The sequence below is a fragment of the Mastigoproctus giganteus genome, chromosome 9, assembly GCF_048544385.1.
Source record: "Mastigoproctus giganteus isolate SK-2022 chromosome 9, ASM4854438v1, whole genome shotgun sequence".
In the NCBI taxonomy this organism is placed as follows: Eukaryota; Metazoa; Arthropoda; class Arachnida; order Uropygi; family Thelyphonidae; genus Mastigoproctus; species Mastigoproctus giganteus.
Genome location: NC_143583.1, coordinates 182,694,970 through 182,719,073, shown reverse-complemented (window position 1 = coordinate 182,719,073; position 24,104 = coordinate 182,694,970). Strand labels below are relative to the sequence as shown.

At 35.1% G+C, this 24,104-nt stretch overlaps 1 protein-coding gene across 6 annotated transcripts in view; it reads left to right on the top strand.

The window, feature by feature from the left end:
* Positions 1-24,104, top strand: part of Not1 (CCR4-NOT transcription complex subunit 1) — a 710,948-nt gene that overhangs the window by 456,396 nt on the left and 230,448 nt on the right. For all 6 annotated transcript variants that reach the window (XM_090381951.1, XM_090381950.1, XM_090381952.1 and 3 more), the window contains 2 exons: positions 5,769-5,909; positions 16,629-16,784. In XM_090381951.1, coding sequence (XP_090238077.1) covers positions 5,769-5,909; positions 16,629-16,784 — 297 coding nt within the window. The remainder of the gene's footprint in view (positions 1-5,768; positions 5,910-16,628; positions 16,785-24,104) is intronic.

Below are 24,104 nucleotides of genomic sequence, written 5' to 3'. Positions count from 1 at the left end.
TACAGCAAAGGCTACAGTACCTTTCTGAATCTGAATTTAATATTTACTTCTGCTGTATCTCCAACCACATTGGGATTGGGAAATGATTTGGCAAACAATGCTGCCAAATCATTCAAGTGACCTTGAAATAACCCTTGTCTGTTAGTCCTCTGTACAGCTGCCAACTAATACAAAAGAAAACTGGTTTCCCGGTGTCAACATTCATTGCACAGTTAGGCTACAAACAAATTATACCAGATTAAACCTGTAATTGAACAATGGCAGTCTTGTCTGTGCAGAATTTGTACAAAGTAAGTTGTTCTTCTAGCTTGGCTCTTCATAGGACACAGTCATCTGACACACTTTTCTGCTGAGGGGCTGATAACCCTCCTGTTCGCTGTAATACCATTTTAAGTATTAAACACATTTATTGAATGCTCAGATTTTATTGGTGAACACCATATATATTTTACAGCTTTTAATTATCTAACTAAGCCATATACATTGTCAAATTTTATCAGACCATGACTACAGTCCATAGTTTTTCACTTTTTTACAACTTTTAAATCTGTCTGATTATCTAAGTTGTTTTTAGTACCTGGCATATACTCCTTTTTTTTTTTTTTTTTTTTTTTGTTTTTTATACACTACCATAGTAGCCTATTTCTAAGTTACCACTGGTTTTTAATTTATTTTACCTTTGTTCTTGGTTTGTGTTACTCATGTGTCATAAATAATGAAAACAAATCATAGTTTGCACATAATTCTCTTTTATTAGTAAAAAAATTGGCACTGTTAATTGTAATTGCTTTTCTGACACTGCATGCACTGGGCTATAAAAATTTGCCTTGAAATGGCCATGACATGTGCAGAAAAACCACCTTGATGCCAGGAATGAAGCACACCCGACTTTTGCAAGTAAAACAGCTCCAACAAAAGTTATCACTCAGCAATGTTTTAACAACAGCCCTGAATAGAGGAATGAAAGCTAAAACATAAATATCCTCTTATGCATTTGGTAAACATTTGAACATATCATTTTGCTATTGCTGGCATGGGCTGCAAAAAAGGCTGTAACAGTGCAGAAATTTGAATAATAAGTGCTAGCAGTATGCCACCAGAGGTTATTGAGGGAAACACAGCCATAGTGGAGGAGCTCCATTGGCAGATAGAATTTAGTTCCATTCTAAATTAAGATTCTATTCTTCATTTATTGAATGTAGAATACCTTCAGAGAATGAAAAAACATGTGTCATTTATCAAATTAGCACATACCAGCTTATAAAATTACACAAAAAAAAAATGATTTTCAGTCAATTATGATTTGATAGACATGCAATAATTCTCTTTTATTGATACATAGCAATGATAGCAATTCTCTCCATTGAATATATATACAATTAACTAACTTGCTATCGTGTTTAGTGCATCGCATAATAAGAATAATAATATTTAATAAATTGACTGTTCTTTTCTCATATGTAAAGGCTCTGCTGATCTCAGTTCTGGGATTTCCAAATTGACGTTAAGTACTCATCTTTGTATTATTAAAAATTATTATTATTAGATGTTATAGTAATGCTGCTGTTTTGCAAACTTGTTTTTTTTTCTTTGTGTTTGTGTGTTAAAATTATGTCTTAATGCACTACACAATTTTCATTAATAAATTTTCATTCAGAGGCCTTAAACGCTGTAAATTGCATTATGTCTATTATTATGCTTGTGTTTTTCCAAAAACTTTTGTGTCTTTGATCTTTCTTTTAGTTTGGCTCACTAAAGTAGTATTGAACATGAGAAAACTGAAATGACCTCATGGTTTAATATCTTCCTGAAATATTGACTTAATTTACTTGCATAAAAAATAGATTTAATTCCACACAGTTGGGATAAAATTTCACATTTACATTTTTACGGTTGTATCTGTACACAGAGCTCTCTCTTGTATGCTCTAAAGCAGCAGTTCCCAACCTTTTTTGACTCGGGAACCCCTTTCAACATATTTTTATTGCGAACCACTAAGCCTATATTCTCTGAAATCATATTATACTTCGGAATTTTTATTATAAAATATTTCCAGTACAATGTTTTTATAAGCGATATTGCATGATAATATAAAATTATTGTTAAGTACTTATACATAGCCAATGTCTTTGAGATTGAAAAAAAAATTTAGTATGGAAAACATTTATTTAACATGATATATTGTAAGATAGTAAACTAATTATAAGGAATTGTGGGAAATGTGGTTTCTTTCATTGGCAGTTCTTTTCTTTATATTTAATTTTATTTTAACTTATTCTGTCTTTGTTTATTATTAGTTATACATTTTTTATAACCCTTTTACCACAGCTGAACGGTGCAATACATATTGGCATGTTTGCACCCAATCATTCTCCCTCTAACATCTTGTCATAAGGGCACATGACCCAAACCACACTAAATATAAATTTTAAACCAAACCGCATAAATAATATAAAATTATTGTGTAATTTGCAAAAATATACCTATGTGAAACTGAGCAGACATCATTACAGAATTTTTAGTGCGAATCCCCAGGGGTTTGCGAACCATCAGTTGGGAACCACTGCTCTAAAGCAACATCAGACTGGTTCATGCAAGTTTTTTTATAACCAGCTTACACAGCTGTAATTAGCATGATGTTAATTATGAAATTTCTGGAATGAGTGGTAGTGCTAGAAGAGAGAAATATCACCTTGTTTTGCATGGATTAAAAGCATTAAACAACAAGTAATACTCCAAAATATGGATGTTTTCTAGTTTCATTATGTATAATTATATGTACAATTATACACAATTAAAAATACGGCACTTGTTTTTAATGTTCAGCATGTATATGTCAAGCTGCATGAGTACAGTCGATTCCGGTTATTTGGGACACATTGGGACTAGTGAATTTTGGCCCAATTAAGCAGCTGCCCCAATTATGCAAAGTTTCACGTAAATAGTTAAAAATACAGTGGACCCCCACTGTACAATCAAATCACATTACGATGGACTCACCATAGTAAAGTACCATTCACTATACGATGTGAAGTAAGCACCGATCATTGTGATCACCTTTGTGAATTGAATTTTAATTCTATTAAATAGCAATTGTAATTTGCAAAAATAGGAGGAATATTATATGTGAAAATCGGAATAATTAATACATACTGTGATATGTACATACTAACTAGTTGAAATTTCTGTTCACTGACATTTGTGGGTAGGGACTAAAATTTAAAACAGTAAAAAGATAAGCAATCAATAACAAGCCGACCGGGCTAGCCGGGTGGGTAAAGTGCCTGCCTGGCAACCCAAAGGTCGCGGGTTCGATTCCCGCCTCGGGCTTGGATCAAAGTACTGCAAAAACCTTGGGAAGTGCATTATGGCCACAGAAGCCGAAGCGCCAACAACTACCCAAAAAAAAAAATAAATAAATAAATCAATAACAAAGAACAACGCACACACAGATTGCAAGTAACACGATACGTGCAAGTGAGAACGGGGTAACAAGTTACAACGCTTTAAAAATAGGAATGAAGAGAAGATTCTGAAAATTAATTTTTTTATATGATTGAAGATTTCATGGAAGTGGAAACACATTTCACCATAATAACCCACAGAATTCCAACTGTCGGTATTATCGCAAATTCAATAAGATCGAGTTTACTATCCGTTTATGATAGATTGCACTAACAGAAAAGCCCAATAAGCAGGAGACTGCTAATTGTTTTATGGTTGTGACCTCCAGAAATGCAACTGAACAACAAGGTACGGTCAGAGACTATCGTAGAGTAATCTCTAGTGCTGCGGTCTCCTGCCCCGATTAAACAGCATGTTGCCCCAAATAAATGAAGTAAACCCTGGCTATTTTCTTGATTGGGTTCTGGTCTTTAAAGTTTGTCCCAAATAAATGGCTGTCCCGATTAACTGGTGGCCCAAATAACCGGAATCCACTGTATTATGTCATCAAAAATAAAACTCATGGTCTTTGCGAGAAGTATAAACAGATTTCACGTTCCTGTTGTGAATTCCTTAAGAGAATTTTTTTAATTTCCCTATCAGCAATATAAATAAAATGGATTACAGATGCCCCCGTAACACAAGTTAGTTTCATGCATAGACTGTATAATGATATTATATGCAGTACATTAGCAAATTTTCATAATAGTTCCATTCAATTTCATTATAGCAATGTTTCTAGTAGTTGGTTTCAGCAGTCTTTTCAAATTAGACAGGATTTTCACAAGTTGTGGGACCCAATTCAGATTTTGAATATCATTGTTGATTCAAAATCTACTTTTTCAAATAATCTTTGCTAAAAATGTATTTAAAAGCTTATATTTTTGGTCAGGAAAACAGTAGTGACTTCAGAATACATTGAATTTTGAATACACTTGGTGGGAAGCAGTGAATATGGTTACTCTGCAATCCATCTTACTTGAGATACCAACATATGTGGTAGCCTTTTAACAAAGGCTTGAATCAAATGATTTGCTACAATCCAATTAAAAAATGTTGAAATTATTTTCTACATTAATCACATGAGCAACTCTGTCAAAATAGCTAACCAAGTTAGGTAAACATGATTTTCCCTTGACAAAACCATGTTGTGTATCTTTCAGAATTCCAATTTTGTCTAAATGGCCTGGCATTAAACTTTTTGTTGTTGCCTCTCTGATTTTCCATACCACTGAAATCAGACTGAAGGTCTGACTTCACTGGTATGGAAAATCATGAAGACTATGGTCCAATCATGGAAAATCATGATTGGACTTGGAAGAATCTCTCGCCCAAGTCCAATGATGCCATCATAATTAATCTTAATGAATCAGTGCACTTTCTCCCTGCCTCCCACAAAATTTTTGGGTACATGTGATCAACTCCAGGAGTCTTACTTGTCTTTAGGCCCAAAAGTTTTTTTTCTAATAAACAATCATCTGTAATTTCTGTATCACTAATTTTATATTTCTGAGCCTTACTCACACAGATATTTACATTGATTTGGCTGAAAGAGGCCGTCACAGTTGGCACAATTGCTTCACTTTGTGTAGAAGAGGTCTGGTGTCAAATCCTGCTGGGACAGGACGAATTTGTGTGTGTGTGTGTGTGTGTGTGTGTGTGTGTGTGTGTGTGTGTGTGTGTGTGTGTGTGTGTGTGTGTGTGTGTGTTATTCAATTCTTTAATAGGTCTTGGTCAAAGATAGCATGGTTTTTCTGCAAAGAAATATACAACCCTTACAGTAGGAAAAATTGTTTTTTTTTCTCTCTGTTAATAAATTTTCTCAATTATTTGGAAACTCTAGTTTTTCATCCAGCAATCAGGGAAGCCAACAATAGATGAAAAAAATTACCTTAGTTGCAGTTGCTCCAGTAAAAGTATTAAGAGAAAAGGCTAACAGATGTAATATATGGTAAGTCCGATTGCATTTACAACATTTTGATAATGTCCTACATAATCAGCACACCTGTTTAAGACCCAGTTAGCCAAAAAAAAAAAAAAAAAAAAAAAAAAGATTATTATGTTATACTTATAATTACTGTAGTTTTCTATTTTTTGTTTTTTTAACCTCTTTTCAGCTGTTAATAAATTATTCTCAATTATTTGAAGTTTGAGTTAGGTAAATTTCAACATTGATTTGTGTTTTGTTAGCCTGATGGCACATCCATAAAAACTCAGGTGAATCAGATCAAAAGGGGTTCCAAATGTAGATGCCAACAGGCTAATTGAAAGGACTTCATTTCAAAACTATCAATTAATACTGTATTAAATTTTTTTCATTTCAGTTGGCATTACTTCAAACTAATCCTCAGTTAAAACAGTGTGTGAGACCTGCTGTTGAACGTGCTATTCAAGAGTGGATTGGACCAGTTGTAGAAAGATCAATTAAAATATCACTCACAACATGTGAGCAAATAATAAAGAAGGTATGTTGCCATGTATATCTATGTTTGTGTCCGTGTATGTATATATGTATGTACGTACATAAGTACGCACAAGTGCTCATGCTATCTTATCAAGAGTCATTGGACATATTTAGTTATGAACAAAATATATTTTGGCATGTTTAGCTGTAATGACTACTTCATGGAAGACCTTATTTCTGGTTAGTAGAGGCCTGATGTGCTTTAGTCCACTTTTAAAAACATTTCTGTGTTCCACTGATGGAAGTCTTTCTTGGATTTGCCATTATTTTGTGTCCAAATTCCCCAAAATGTTCCACTGGATTGAGATTGTCTCTGTGCTAGTCAGTGCAATATTTGTGTTGTTTTCTTCAAACCACGTGTTTGCAATCCCTTGTCTTGTGACATGGAGCATTGTCATTCCACAAAATTACCATAAAGTATGATACATCATTCATAGTTCCATGTACTGGACTAGTGAACATCAACTATACCACAAGAAACATTCCCCAAATCATCCCAACACCACTTCTTCTCATTTGGGACATGGCACTCAAATAGTAAGCATTCTCCAGTAATCCTTTATACCCATGATGGATGTTCACACATCCATCAGACTGAAAAAGCATGACTCGTGACTTCACAGATTGATTTCCATTGATTTCCACAGTCTGTGTCTGTTGTGCTTTGCACCATGTTGATCTACACTGTGCATTTTGTTATCAACAATTAGTTGAGCTCTGGCTCTTCTGTGAAAATTCATGGCACTTAGCTCAGCTCTGCGCATGATACGGAAACACTTCATGTTTACTTTTGGCTGCTTAGTATTTCACACCTTTCTGCTTATTTCTAGAACTCTGTTACCTCTGAACTCCATTTTCTTCAGCACATTGTGAATTGTTAATGTAGGAAATTTTTATTACTAAGCAGATGCATGCACAGACATTTTCACCATATGACATCAATCATTCTTTGTATACATTTGAACCGAATTCTAGGCTGACTGCTGATCATTTTTAGGGGAAAATATTTGCATATTTACTAGGGTGGTTCAATAAAGAATCACCCTGACCTTGCTGCAGAGGTGCTAGCCTGTTGATTCTCGGCACAGGTTTTAGCCTCTATATTGCCACCGTGAGATTTACACATTTTTCCCATCGATTGATGAGGCTACGAATACCGTTTTTGTAGAAATGGTGAGGTTGGTCTTTGAACCATGACTCTGTTGCAGAAATGAGTGTCTCATCATCAGGGAAGTGGGTCCCCCGAAGAAATGATTTGAAGGAAGGAAACAAGAAGTCCAATGTAAGATCGGGTGAGTAGGCTGGATGGGGCAGTATTTCATATCCACAAGTGGCCACTTGTATTGTTGCAATTTCAGAAGTGTGAATTGGGGCATTGTCTTGAAGCATTTTCACACCTTTGGACAGTACCTACATGCTTACATGTTTTGATTTTCTCCCGTAATTTTGTGAGTAAGTTGGCATAACAGGCACCTGTAATTGTTCTACCTTTCAGCAGGTAATCAGTCATTATTATGCCTTTCTCATCCCAAAACACTGTCAGCGAGACCGTTCCTGCTGATGCTTGGACCCTTGCCTTCTTGGGGGATAGGGAGCCATGATGTTGCCATTCCATGGACTGCTTTTTACTTACTATGATTTTTTTTAGCATTTCTCACCAACCATTGAAGTAAAAATGAAAACCAAAATCTTAATAACTTTGTATTTAAATTTATAATAGATTTACAGTAGATCAAACAAAACAAGTACACTTAAATTTACAGTGGATATACAAATAAAATACTGATAATACAATAAAATATACTAGATTAAAAGCGCTAAAATAACTGAAAACAAGTATAATTACATTTACAATGAATATATAAATAAAATGATAAAATACTGATAATAAAATACTGAATTAAAATACAATAAAATATACTAGATTAAAAGCTCTAAAATAACTGTAGCTTTCAAAGGCTTCTGCTTTCTTCCTCAACAGTCTGTTGAGGAAGAAGGTGGAAGCCTTCGAAAGCTACAGTTATTTTAGTGCTTTTAATCTAGTATATTTTATTGTATTTTAATTCAGTATTTTATTTGTATATCCAATGTAAATTTAATTGTACTTATTTTGTTTGATCTACTGTAAATCTATTATAAATTTAAATACAAAGTTATTAAGATTTTGGTTTTCGTTTTTACTTCAATGGTTGGTGAGAAATGCTAAAAAATCATAGTATGAATATACCCAACCCCAGAGGCCTATTTGAAGAATTGCTTTTTACTTTCAGGGTCGAAATCGTGTATCCAACTTTCATCCTGAGTGATTAGACGAGAGAAAAAGTCTTCCTCATTTTTTTGGCACATGGCTAACAACGTTTGTGATTTCTGTTGTTGATCAGCCTTCTGGAAACCAGCCAATAATCGGCGAATCCATCTTGCACTCAATTTCCGTAAATGGAGTTGGTCTTGAAGGACTGTTTCAACAGAGCCCACAATAATCTTCACCTCATGGGACAATTCACATAGATATCTGGCAATCGTCCATGATTAACAACTCCACTTTTCTGATCTGCTGTCATCAATGACTGAATGGGGACGACCTGGAATGGGCTCATATTCTACCGATGTCTATGCCAGTGCTTCACAATGCCATAGGATGGAGCTTCATCCTTATATACAGCAGTCATCTTCTTGTGGATTTCTTTGGGAGATTTCCCCTTCAAGAACAGATATTGGATATACAACTCTGGCTTCAACTTTGTCCATGATGCTACTTCGTCACACGTTCAGCTCTGTAAGAGAAAAACAAATTAAGACACAAGGCTGAAATTTTACACCTTTAGTACAGAGATATGTATGATGCTACACACAAAATATCATGACTCTTGCAATATGTGGAAGTAGGTGAGGGTGATTCTTTATTGAACCACCCTCGTAATAGTCACAGTAACATGAATCAGAGAAGTGTTCTATGACTTACTGTTGGATAGCATGTGTATTTTTTATAGTATATTATTCTTTTAAATAACTTGATTATCTGCTTTTATTTTACACAAACTCTGCAGAAACCATCTGATATTTGCATGGTAGTGTCCAGCTTTTATATATATGTAGTATAATAGTAATAGATACAGATATATAGAATAGATAATCGTGTAGGATTATAGACCTGGATTACTACTATATATAGTAGAAAGAACCCAACGACCATAAAGAAATATAGATTAGTAGGTAATGAATGTGGTAAAGGAAGAGTAAGTAGTCTAACAAAACCGGAAGTCGAAATTGTGGAATAAAACAAGGTACAAAATAAAAATAAAGAATAATACATTAAATGTACTGAATGCTGCAAATTCAATGATTTTAATGTCTTTCTCAGTCAGCTGTCAAAACCAAGGGAAATGCAGCAAGAAGTAAGGCCTCATGTTTCTTACATGAAATATGTATAGCACATGGTAGATACATTGAAAAAGTTATAATATGAGCATATAAGGAAGCTAGGTTAAGAGCAACAGTTAATATATAAATAAATATTCTTTACTGCAGAGAAAATAAATACGCCTTCAATATACCCTTCACAGCCAGCTTGGCCAGGAGTTTCACATATAAATTGATATAATTTTATCACATTGTCAGTAATGAATGCTTTTTTCAAGAAAAAGGTGAACAGAAAGTGGACATGGACGAGTCCAAATGGATTAACAACTAATGAAATCGACTTCATCCTCACTAACAGAAGATATATTGTGAATGATGTTACCGTCCTGAATAAGGTAAATGTTGGAAGTGATCACAGAATGGTAAGATGTACACTTGATATAGATGTAGGAAAGGAAAAAACTGACTCGAGTAAATAATACAAAAAAAAAAATATACATATATATATATATATAGGAAAAAACTGACTCGAGTAGATAATACAAAGGTCCTCGAGATAACAGAAGAGGAGAAAAAGCAGTATGTACTGGAACTTAAGAACAAGTTTGAGCTTCTGCAGACTGCTCAGGACCAAAATATCGACGAGAAATATTATAACTTTCTGAAAGTGATAAAGCCCAAGCCTATATGGAAAAAGAAATCCAAAGAAGAAAAAATTAGTCAAGAAACACTTGTCATGATGAACCGAAGACGACAAATGAAAAGCAAGAAAAACACTGACAGGGAGAAAATTGAGTATACTGAGTTATGCAAAGCCATTAGAAAGAGATTCAGAGATGACATAAGAAGATTTAACACAAGAAAAGTAGAACAAGCATTAGGGGAAAACAAAGGATTTAAATCAGCAGCCATGAGCAGTAATACAGAAAGACAAATGATACTGAAACTGAAGAATAGCGATGGTGTACTTATAAACAGCAGCGAAGGCATAATTCAAATAGCAGAAGACTACTATAGAGAATTATACAAGGAGCGAGGGAATGATGCCAGCAGTGGGGAAGATGGATTGCAAAGTAGCAACACATACGACCTACTCGATATTCTTCCTGATGAGGTAGAACATGCATTGAAGAAAATGAAGAATCAGAAAGCTCCGGGGAAAGGTGAAGTTACTGTAGAGTTGTTAAAATTGGGAGGAAGAGACATAACACAAAAACTGACAAGGCTCTTCACAAAGTGCATTAGAAAAGGTGTCACGCTTAAGCAGTGGAATAATGCAATCATAGTTTTGCTGCATAAGAAAGGAGATAAATCAGAAATTGGAAATTATAGACCAATTAGCTTGTTATCCCACAACTACAAATTGTTCACAAGGGTCATTACTAACAGATTAGAAAGAATACTTGATGAGAATCAACCGAAAGAGCAAGCTGGCTTTAGGACAGGATTCTCAACTATGGATCACCTTCACGTAATATCACAGCTAATGGAGAAAGCAAATGAATATAAAACACCATTATGCCTGGCATTTGTGGATTATGAAAAGCCATTTGACTCCATACAGCATAAGACAATGTTTTGGGCACTGGAAAGACAAGGCATAGATACCCTGCATATTACGATTTTGAAGAAAATATATGAGAGTGCTACCTCCTTTATTAGACTAGACAAAGACAGTAGGAAATTTAAAATCAAGAAAGGAGTTCAACAAGGAGACACAATATCTCCGAAGCTGTTTACTGCTGCCCTTCAGGAAACTTTCAGAAGATTAGACTGGTCGCAGAAAGGAGTCAATGTGAACGGAGAGTACCTAAACCATTTACGATTTGCAGATGACATTGTGGTCATAAGCCATGATCCCAAAGAATTAGAGGAAAATCTTAATCAGTTATGCACAGTTAGTAAGGATTTTGGACTAAAGATGAATATGGCTAAAACAAAAGTAATGATGAACAAGTATGCCACAGAAAGAGAAATAATGATTGAAGGAGCAGTAATTGAAAAGGTGGAGTCATATACTTATCTAGGACAAGTTATTAGCTGTAATAATGATAAATGGCTGGAAGTCACGAGAAGAATAAATTTTGGATGGATAGCATTCAGGGAAGAGCAATATCCCAGTTTGTCTGAAACGTAAAATAATGAACCAATGTATACTCCCCACCATGACTTATGGAAGTGAAACTTGGGCACTCACCAAAAGAATGGAAGAGAAGCTGAGAACTACACAGCGAAGAATGGAACGAATTATATTGGGAATCAGACCAATAATCAGACTGTTAGATAAGAAGAGAAACACATGGATTAGGCAGCAAACTCAAGTAAAGGACATTCTTATCAAAACTAAAGAACTAAAATGGCCTTGGGCAGGACACATAGCTCGAAGACATGATGACAGATGGACTAAGAAAATAACAGAATGGTACCCAAGAGGAGCTAGAAGAAAACCTGGAAGACAAAGGCGGAGATGGATAGATGAAATTCATGAGTTTGTGGGTAGTAAATGGATGGCCAGTGTTCAAAACAGAAGGAACTGGAAAGTTGCTGGAGAGGCCTTCATCCTGTGGATTGAAAATGGCTGATGATGATGATGATGATGATCACATTAGCATGCAACATCTTCATGAGATGGTTGCAGATATACCACCCTTAAACATTCAATGGATCAAAAAAATTTGATGATAAAAACTGAATCTAGAACTTTTTCCTCCCCCTAAACGAACAGCTACAACCAACCCATGTGCCACAGATCCCATTAATCACTTCCATGGTTGGATATGACATATGAGAAAGGGATAGAAATGGATAATGATCTTAAAACATGATTTAAAATTATAAAACATTCATGTAAGCCATTAAGGCTATTATAATTTGACTGTATAAAATAACTCACTGCAATGAAAATTATTCTATACAGTAAGAAAGAAAAAAAAATCACATAGTGGATGTCCACTGTTTGTCCTTAAAATTTAAAGAGTGCTCATAACTTCTCAAATTCAGCAATAAATGGTTCTACCAATTGTTGTTCAGTGGTAATGATTATATTTTCAAAATTTCCCATCATGGCTTGTTCAGTCCAGTTCAAGGAACCAGTAAGAAGGATTTGCTGATCCACAGTAACAAACTTATGATGCATCCAATAAGCTGTACTATTACACCTAACTGGAATTCCTTCTGCTCTTATCATTCCTATTTGCTTTCCACTAACATTAGTCTCTTCTGCAGCTTTATTAGTTATTAACCTAACTGTCACTCCTTTTTTATGACAGTTTATTATTAGTTCACGAAGGTAGTTTGAAGTTATGAGAGGCACACAAATATCTATTGTGTAATGACTGGAAGCCAATACTTCTTCCATAATAACTACTGAAGTTTTCACATGGGGAAAACTTACAATTTGGTTTCGCACATTTTTTGCCTTTGGCAACTGTATTGCAAGCTATGCTGGAGTCTAGAAACACAAGAACTCTGTGAAATGAATTACAGGTTCCATTATTTCTCTTTCTGTTACGTAAAAGTAGCTTTATATCCATAGAGGTCAAATCAAGTGTTCCCGATACTACGTATGAGAAATATCTTCGAAACAAATAACATACCGCTTGAGAAAAACAGGACGCCCAGCCCGAATCCAAGGCTGAAGGGTGTAACTACATACGAATTAAGCATAACTTTCAGCTCCCTGCAAGCCACACTCCATGCTAAAGATGTCTCAAACAAAAGCGTTAAATGAATGATATGGAATGCTGACATATATTCATGGCTGACCTGCCAACATATTTCATGTTGCGGGTGAGGCATGTAATGGGGTCAATTTCGTTACTACATTTGCAAAATATGAGTTCCTTGGTGTTATCCATAACATGCTGAGGGTGCATGTATGGACATGTAAGACAAAGCTTGTTGATACATTTGTTGAATTTTAGGTACGATTGGGTGTGATAGTTTTGGGAGGTAAGACCCTCAACATTATTCAGGCTGGAAGCATTTGATGCTGTTTGGCTCTGTATGGTGTGTGTGTTAATTGTGAATATATAGGATTTGAAGTATGTATCAAAGGGCTATACAGAGTATAAGCCCCCGTGGTCAAATTTACACTACTCGGCCCATGTATGTTGCTAGAATGTGGACAGTCCATAAAAGAAAATGCCAGAAGGCAAGTAATCTTTGAAAAAATAGTAAATAATAGGAAAAATATAGCAATCTTACTAATGTATTTGAGAATAAAAATATAATAATAATGAATAAAAAATGTACTGATATAGTACAGCTGTATACAGCTTAAGCAAAAAAGAAAGGAATATGTAAAGGAGAATATTGAAAGAGGAATTTATTCCTTAGTTTCAACAAAGGTTGAAGAGACGTTATAGCAGGTACTGCAAATTGAAGAATGCCATCAACCTTCTGTTGGATTCCAGCACATTCTGGTATTTTGGGTAATGAATTGGCCGGTAAAGCTGCAAAAAAAAAAATTCCAACCATCTTAGATTTAACCAATATGTCAGATATCCAGCATCAGACTGCACTAATCATTCATGCTGCAGGCCTATCAAAATGGATAGAAGTATAGCACTCTCAAACTAATAATAGACTATTTCAGATTAAACAGGATCCGAAAATTTTGCACTCCAATGTCCATACATAAAGATGAGAAGTAGTCCTTTCAAGGGCAAGAATGGGTCATACTCATCTGACCCACCTTCATTTACTCACAGTAATGATCCACCACAGTGTCCACATTGTACTATAAATCTGACTGTTAAGTAAATTCTCACTGACTGCCCCTATTATAAACAGGACAGAACTTCAACCATGCAATCACTGGTTAATCTTCGTAAACCAATAGAATCTCACTGGTGACAAGGCAAACATTTCTGAATATTTTTAACTTCCTAAAACAAATTGGAGTCTTTAATCTTTTCTGCTGTCAGATTTTATGACTTCAGATATTTTCCTTTCTATATATAATAAATGGACAGGCACATTATGGCCAAACCAACTTATGTGCCATGAAACCCCCATAACAACAACAACAACAACAGCAAGGATGGTTGCACAGCATCTGACATGTACTTTTACATAACTATTCTGCAAAAACTGTAAAATTTCACTTCAGATATACTAGTAAAATTGTCTCAGTAGTTAGGAAGAAAAAAGAGTTTGTCATCAACCTTGCATAAATATTTTTGTATGAAGATTCTTTTCATCAGGGATTAGATAAGTCCCTTGTGGCCACTGCTAGATCAAAATCATCATGATTTTCAGTTCTTAGTTATTAAGTTATAAATTTGAAATGCCTACTTTCTTTTCCTTTCTTTCTGTATTCCTTCAGTCAATGAACTCTGTTTTTTACAAATAACTTACATTATCCATACAGGGAATGATGACTCCCTAAATTGCTATTATATACATTACCTGTAATTCTTTTAAGCACTTTGCCATGTGCTTGTTGGGAGTGTGAATAATTCTAATAGCTTTAATGAATGCGTACAAGCATTGGATATTTTGGCAGATCTCTCTTTCACAGAGAAAAAACATCATATTCACATAACCTTTTTATTTTAGTATTATTGTCAAATGAAGAAAAGAACCATTTGTTCCAGCAATCAACTACCTCTATCTGAAAGCAAATTTCTGCATATCTGTTCTGCAACCATCCTTCCTTAATTTAAATTTGTCTCCCTTGTGTGCATGTTATCTGAGTAAAAGTAAGGATGCCATCAACTTAATCATTAGCTTACTTAATCAATTGAAATCCTTTAATACCTAAACTAGATATCCTCACCATTGCCCAGCTTCCAGACACTGCAGTTTGCAGAACTGGAGTCTTTCTTCATAAGAGAACCCTTTTGTTCTCCTTATTGATCTTATTGCTGATCTCTGCACCCATTCTGACAGATCCACTTGTTTTCTGAAATGAGGCTTCCAGGCCTATTTTGGGATTACTGCTAACCATATATAGAGGAAATTACATTTGTCAATGTTAAATTTCAGTTGCCACACCAGAGCCCATCTGGCAGGGTGGTTACCAGTAACAAAGTTTTTCAAGATCTTGTTGGTACTGCAACAAGATTTTGAAAAACTAGGCAACTTTGTTACTGATCACCACTTTGCCAACCTATGTATCATCCATAAACATAGACAATAATCTTTCATCAGTATAGTTAATAAATTCTGAAAATAGTAAGTGGCCCAGCACTAATCCCCGAGGATCTCTGCTAATGACATTAGTCCAAGAAGAGCAGTGGCTTTTGATAACTAACCCCTCTATCTTCTCCCACTTAATCATCCCTTTATCCATAGCAGTCAGTGGCTTGCCCCTAATCCACACTGCTCCAATTTGTACAGCAATTTGTGTAATAGTATTAAAAACTATTCTGAAATATAAGTATATGTCAAAATTATTTTTTGCATCCAGTTTTTTTTTTTTTTTTTTTTTGTAATTACTCATTTTGCCTTTTATTTCCCCTTTGCAGATAAGGAACATTTGTACATCTTCTGTCTGTATGGGGAGAAAATGTGCACATGTCTCTGAATCCAAAGATGCTCTCATAATAATGGTTAAAGGTTTGCTTAACTGTTTTGCTGATGCTCTTAATATAATTGGATCAATCCCATTAGTCCCAGGTACCTTATTTGCTTTTAGCTTCTTTAATTTCTCACTGTGCCCTTTGATCCCCATTTGTGAATAGGGGAGGTTTTACATCTGTCTGTAGTGATCTCCTCAGAATCCAAAGGCAGGCTTCCTACAGAATTATCATAAAATGATTTTTTGTGATAATTCTGTAGTGGCCTGCCCTTGAAAATGGAGTTTATGAAAAAGCACACTCTTCTTAGTGTTCTTAGCCTGTTTGTTTAATGGTTTTATGATCTATCCATCCATATGTCATTTTCTCCCTCCCTCCACTGCCCATATCTTTCTCTGTTACAACAGTTTCTTATATTTATATTTATATACATGTGCACACACACACACACTCTCACTCTATCCTCCCCCTCTTGCTCTCATTAATTTTCCATTTGTCATTTACACAAGAGTATTTTTATGGAAATGTCTACTTTTAATACATTTTAACAATGTCATTTTAACAATGTAAGTTGTTTGTTGCCTATTTTACCTCGAGATACAAATAAGTTTTAAATAATCATATTCAAAGCGTCTAATTTTTATATATTGTTTCACATCAGGAATTTATATTCCTTTTCTTTTTATCTTTGAATTCTGATCTGGTTCAAATGGCTAGCATTTTTTTAATAGTAACAGCATTTTACTTTAGTTTTTATTATGTTCCTTTATATAATAGTTACAGTAATGTTTGAGAAGTTTGCTATATTTATTGTAAATACTCCACATTTCTTCCAGGATTTTGCATTGGATCCAGAAGAATCACGTATGCGTGTTGCAGCTCATCACATGGTTCGCAATCTGACTGCAGGAATGGCTATGATTACTTGTAGGGATCCACTTCTTCTGTCTGTATCATCAAACTTGAAGTCTGCGTTTTTAAATAGCTTACGGGTGAGGGGGTTTTTTTAAATTGAAAAATTGTTTTATAGCATATAGTGATTTAAATTTGAACAAATTGTGTGTATGTAAACTTTTCTTTGCATGAACCATGCAGTACGAAATTTATAGAACAATGTACAGTTCCAATTTATGATTATTAAATGTTAAACCTGCTTTTTCTCCTTATAAAGTAAACATGAATAACTTAGCAAGGAATGCAGTGGTGCAAGTCCAAAGAAAAGAAGATGCTGAAAGTTAACTAAAATTGGTTCTGCTGGATCTTATGCAATTTATGGTTTTTCTATTTGAAGTGATTTTGCGGGGTTTTTTTTTTTTTTTTTTTTTTTGTTTATTTGAAAAATAAACTAAACATGGGACAACTGTGTCCTTACAGCATGCATCCCCAGGTGACAAGAGAATGTTATTAGACCAACTATAGAATTGTAATTAAGGAAGATAAAAACACATTTTGAAAGAATGAAGTCATACTTGCTACCCTATGTGAGCAAATTTTAGTTAGTTTTTCATTGTGAATTGTAGCTTCTAAATGGCATTCTCTCAGAATTTACATTATCAAAGTTGCATTTTGTTTAATATGCTTTATGGGTGAACGTAGACTTTTATGGATTTATTGGATGACTGTTTTCTACAGCAGCATGTTAGAGTAGCAACAAGAGAGCAGTACTCTTGATCTGATTATCAGCAGTAATTCTTCATGCATTCAGTCAATCTGCATATAAAATCAATCTTCAATTTGCAGATAAAAAAATCTCTGTGGCGGTGATCACAGAGCATTGATGTGGGATTTAATTAAATATGTAACTACCACCAAGGGGCAGGGGGAAGATTTTTGCTTTCATAAAGGAGACTACAGTGGTTTCAGACAGTTTTTAAATTCTGTACGGTAGGACCAACTAATGCTGTTGCCAACAACAAATTCTAAATAGAAAGCATTCAGGGAAATAATCATAGAAACTAATAGTCTTTTCATACCATCTAAGAAATACAGTTCAAGGCCTAAATGAATATCAAATTAAGTGTTGAGACATGCAGCAAAGAAGAAAAATGCATGGGATGCATATAATTATCAAATGATACTGGCTCCTATGGTAGATATAAACTAGTCAGCAGTCGAATCACAAAAGAGGTTAGGCAAGCTAAGGTAGATTATGAGAAGTCTCTGGCAAAGAATTCCCAAAAAAATAGCAAAGACTTCTTTACTTATATTAACAATAGAAGGCTGAATTACATTGGTCCACTTGATGTCGACAATTTAACTGTGGGTGGTTCTGCTCAATTTGCTAACGGCCTGAAACGGTATTATGCATCTATATTCCCACGTAAGGAATTCTTTAGGATGGGAGATGTCAGAAGTTTGGTAATGATCAAACTCGAACAGGGTGCTAAAAGATTTTGCGATAACTGAGAAGAAAGTGGAAGAGAAATTGTTGAAGTTAAACATAAAAAAGGCACCTGGAGCAGATTTCATCTATCTAATAATATTAAGTGAGACAGTAAAGGACATAACCAAGCCTTTAGTCATAATTATGAGAGCATCTTTTGGGTTCATGGCAAGTCCCTGAAGACCAGAGATGTGCAAGTGTATCCCCAATTCTCAAAGGGGGAATCAAAAGGCAATACGAGTAACTACAGACCTGTTAGCTTAACTTCTGTTCCATGGAAAATAATGGAGTCACTGGTTAAAGAAGTAATGCATAACCATCTAGACAGGAGTGCAGTTGTAATTCAATCATAGTATGGATTTGTTAAGGAGGGATCTTGTCTGACCAATTTTATTTGGGTATACTATAATGCAGTGACAGAGGAACTGGATGCAACAAATTATTTTGATATCATTTACTTGGATTTTGGGAAAGATTTTGATACTGTTGCACATAAAAAGACTCTTTACCAGTTTGATAAAGTATTAAGGGAAAGTTACCGAAAAATGGCACTTTGAGTTTAATATTGATAAATGCAAAGTACTGCATGTGTAACAGTAATCCTAGAGTAACATATCAACTGTGTGGTGTTGCACTTGAGGTAGTGGAAATGAAAAGGACCTTCAGGGGAATTGTGCAGTCTGATATGAAGTTTTCTGAACAGTGTAGACAGGATGCTAAGACATTTCATTGGATTTTGTCAGTGATATACACGAATTGCTAGCAGGAATAAGGTGATTATTCCATTATATAAGACAATGGTCAGGTCTGATCTTGAGTAGTACTGCTTACTGGAATCCTCATTTTATGAAGGATATAGAGCTGCTGGAAAAGATACAGAGAAGGGCAGTGAGATTGGTGAGAAGAACAAAGGGTACTCTTACCAATAAAGGCTTCAGTTCTGCATATTGTAGCATCCGGAGAATGGCACCTGCTAGGTGACCTGATTGAGGTGTTTATGGCTTTGAATGACTCGAGCAAACTCAATGCCGATGCGATTCAGACTATGCACATAAGGGGCATAAATTCAAGTTAATGAAGGATAGTTGTAGAAAAGATGTGCAGAAGTTTGCTTTCAATCAAAAGGTGATTTATTGCTGGAACTGGCTTCCATCCATTGTTGAGGAAATGGATAGCTTGAATAAATTCAAGGAAAAACTAGACAAACTATTGGAGGATATGGATAGGTGAAATGTCATAGATTAATTGTTAAAGTTGTCATAGGTGAAATGGGAATTATTATTTTATTTTATTTTATTTTTTTTTTTTATTTATTTATTTATTATTATTATTTTTTGTTTATGTCATATCAGCTTGCTTTCTTGCATTATTTGCCACTATTAATACTCTGAGGTAATATTTAAATAAATTTTCTGGTTATACTCCGGCACGACAACCAAGTCAGTAGAATTTACAATAAATCGTCAATATCAATATTTACCGTATTTAGTGGTCACAGGCTTGAACCCCGGTCCACTCAAGGAACGTGCTATGCACCCTCGCTCCTAACCACTCGGCTACGTTATCCTTTTGGGCTACAGAAGTGGCACACCACCAATTACAAATATCAAAAATATGACCATTCCTTGCATCATTTGCCACTATTAATACTCTGAAGTAATATTTAGCTTGTTGGTCTACAGAAGTGGCATAGCACACATTACAAATATCAAAAATATGACCATTCCATGACTTGCTACCTGAGAGTACCTATTCTTCATGGGTAAATGTAAATGCAGAATATTTATTTAGTTTGTTAGCAACCTGAACAGGCACATCAATAGTTATGCCATTCATATCTAGTGGGCCAGTGTGAGTCATTGCTTCCTTCTAGTATTATGTAAGCAAAGAATTCTTCATTACATTTTAATTCTTAGCCAGATATCTCATAATCTGCTTTGGCTTGTCTCATAAGCTGCTTAGCTTGCCAAATCCACATAATGATTTGATTGCAAACTAGTTTGTACTTAATTTAGGTTCATGTGTCAACTGATAATTTTCAATCATTCTCCCACAATTTTCTTCTTTGTCACTAATCTCATCAGTTCATCTTGCATCTGTTTAGGTGTAAACCTTGAATAGTGTAGCTTTGTTAGTGTAAAAAGCTGGTAGCTTTGATATCCCTGCAATCTCCTCATTTTGTGACTTAACCAGTACTTAAAATTCATCAGATGTGTTGACTATATTCCTAGCATTAGTGAAAAATTTTGTGTTTTGTCATTGAAAGTATAACGCAAAGCTGTTTTTACTCTTAAGTAACTGTAACACAGTCCATGTGTTTGCCTTTCTTATGAGGATCCTCCCAGCAGCTATTGTAATCTCCTACACCTCACTTTCCTGGCCTCTGCATCTTAATAGCAGCAGTGTAAGAATTATTTTCCTCCAAACATGCAGTTTTCTAACCCAGTATTGTTTCTGTTTACATAATATCCCATCCCTGTAAAAACAGTCTCTTCTTTTAACAAGCAAGGTGTGTGCTATGAAAAATACTATTCTGAGAGCTTTTCACTGTATCTCCAAGACCAAATTAATTGACAAGACTCATCATGTGCTTCCTCCTACTGTTTCTGGGCAGAATTGCAGATACTCTTATATTTAATCCCAAGTCATTACTTTTTCTTAATAATGTCATTTATACCTGTTAAATAAATTCTCAGATTTGCTATTCTTGATATCATTGGCACCAATGTTACAACAGTATCATCTTTTGTGCCCTTAAAAGATATCTACTCTACATCAACTACTTTAGATCCTGGCAGACATACTGTGGTTCTATTCCACCAGTCCTTTTCAGGTGACTCCTGCTGAGTGCATCTTCACTGTGCGTGGATTCGCACCTACGCAGTCCAAAGTTCACAGTAGCGTGGTGTATCTGACTCAGCCATACTACCTTATTACATAATATGTAAGGCACATCATAGTCATAGCAGCTTATGCATCATCAAACCCCCATAACAACAACAACATAGTATGTAGTTGCTTTGGCGTGATTGAATTTATAGTATCATTGATTTAATTCTAAGCAACTTTGTTATCAGAGACAGCTGTTTTGTGGCACTTTGCAGTTTTGCGATCAGTCAGAATTTAGCATCGCTACATGGTACCTACTTTTCTATTACAATATATTTTTCGTTATGTATCTTTCATCTCAGCAGTTCTCAAAAGCAGTGTGACATAATACTTGAACAACCTCTTAGTCGGCTTGTCTTTGATAGCGACAATGTCAGTGTGAGTTTCCGAGTTGAGTGAAAAGTGACTTCATTGTGTGTATTTTGTCATTGAGTGAATTTATATTTTATTTCAATAGTAACCCTAACATAATGGCTTCAAAGCGTGCCTCTACATCTGAAAGTGATTCCTTTTGGAGAAAATAGAGCAAGGAAGAACATATGCATCTTTAACTAAAGAATATGAATGCAATGAATCATCGATATGAACAATTAAAAAGTGTGAGGAGCAACCATTAGGTTGGCAAGAAACTCTGCAAGTGCAAAATCCACTTTTGTTAGTTGATGTGATACGCTTATTGAAAAAATGGAACAGTTATTGAATGTTTGGATCGAAGATCAAAGGAACAGAAATATGCCTCTCAGTTCTAATATGATCAGGTACAAAGCCCAACGTATTTATCATCACAAAATCTCATGCTACTAGTGCAAATGGTGAATCAAGTTTCAGTGCATCAGAGGGATGGTTTGACAGATTTAAAAAAAGAGCAAAACTGCACAATATTAAAGTTGTTAGTTAGATTACTTCTGCCGGTGTGGAGGCAGTGGAAATTTTTTTACTGGAATTGAAAATGTAATAGAAGAGGATGGATACATGGCAGATCAGATTTTTAACTGTGATGAAACTGGACTGGAAAAAAAATTCCCGGCAGGACATATTTATATTTATCTAAAGAAGAATGAGTTGCCCCTGGGTTTAAAGTGTCAAAGGACAGAATCACTCTCCTATTTTGTATAACACTTCTGGTGATTATAAAAGCAAGCCTTTATTAGTGTATTATTCAGAAAACCCAAGGGCTTTGAAAGGCAAAAATAAATCCTCTTCCCGTTTACTGGTGATCGAATAGAAAAGCATGGATGACTGGCTCACTGTTTAGTAACTGGTCAGAGCATCATTTCATACCTGAAGTTGAAGGATATCCGAAAAATAAGAATTTATCAGTCAAGGTGCTCCTTATTTTAGACAATGCTCCAAGTCACCCAGTGTAACTTCTCGATTGCAATCCAAATGTAAAACTTGTGTTTATTCCTCTGAACACAAATCAATTTTACAGCCCCTGGACCAAGGAATCATTTCGGCTTTCAAATCTTATTATCTAAGGCGAAGTTTGGCAAATCTTGTTGATAAAATTGAAAAATTTCCAGATAAAAACATGTGCCAATACTAACAGGTATCGAAATAATCAAACAGTCATGGACTGAAATGAATAAGTCAACTTTAAAGATATGTTGGAAGAATCTACTCCCTGAAACAGGAAATGACTCACAAGACCTCAATGTTATTCAGACTTAAGTTGAGAAAATTATTAAACTTTCAAACCTTCTTGGGAATGAGGGATTTAGTGATATAGGTCAGGAAGAAATTTTAGAACATATTCATTCCCATCAGGAGGAATTTAAAAAAATGAGGAGTTAGAAGAACTACTGGACTCCAATAAAGATGTTTTTGAAGAAGAAGAAGAAAATGAAGAGCAGAAGAAACCTAAACTAACAAACAATGGTATATCAGAGATTCTAAAAGCAACCAAGTTCCTGAAGGAGAAGATTATGCAGGAAGAGCCCAACTTTAATAGGATTACGAAAATTAAATGAGGCATTGATGATATTATGGTTTATGTTGACATGAGAAAGATCATGACAAAACAGTGATGGGCAAAAATTGTGGATTTTGTAAGTCAACTTCAAAAGCATGTTCAGCTTCTGCTAGCTTTTTAATCAGTTGAACATTTCTTCATATGTGTTGGTAAGTCGTGGTCAGTTAAGTTTTATTTCATATTTTACTTTTTTCAGCATCCTGTTTTATTTTGAATTTAGGTAAGAATTCATTTTGATTCCACAATGGAAACATATACCCGATTAAGTTTCTGTTGTTTCCATAATTTAGTTTTGATTTTTTTGGGGTTTAGTTTTCTTTCATCATGTTTTCTTTTAACATAGGGGCCCTTTACATTTACGTTAGGGGGCACGAGGCACCTCCGTGGGGGAGCGGCAGTGCGTAGCACACGCTTCTTGATTAGACCGGGGTTTGAGCCTGTGACCACCAAATACGGAGGATGCGGAAAGGTCAGGGAATGGCCACCGCATATCCCCGGAACAATATGGCCTTAGTTGCTAATGCTCCTAAAAACCAAATAACAACAACAACAATAGGGACACGAACTCTCTGCCATTCAATTAGATCGATGGAACAAGAGATGAGAAATTATGGAGGAAGTCAGTCTCGCTATTCATTTTCGAAACCCCCACTTCCAGCAAAAATTAGCACCGAAAAATATTACTTCCATATATTTTATGATGTTTTTAGTTGGAATACATTTTAAATTATAAAGTGAAATTGTTAATTTCTTTTAAAAAATAAATTGTACCATTTATAACACAGATTATGGTTTTAATTTCCTCGAATCTAACTCCATTTTTCCTTAACAACAGTACCCCACTGAATGCAGAATAACCGTGCGTGGATGTTGGTCGGAACATAACCCCCAAGCTCGGCGAGCGTCACCTGTATTTTCCTTTTCTCTGCTAATAGAGTCACCAACTATTGCACCAGAGATCTCTGCAGTAGAGAATGTCTTTGCATTGGCTGATGTTGGAGTTTGGGCTCTAATTTCGAGCTGGGCTCATTTCTTTGGTTATTTGCCCAATCTGGAAGATTGAACTGT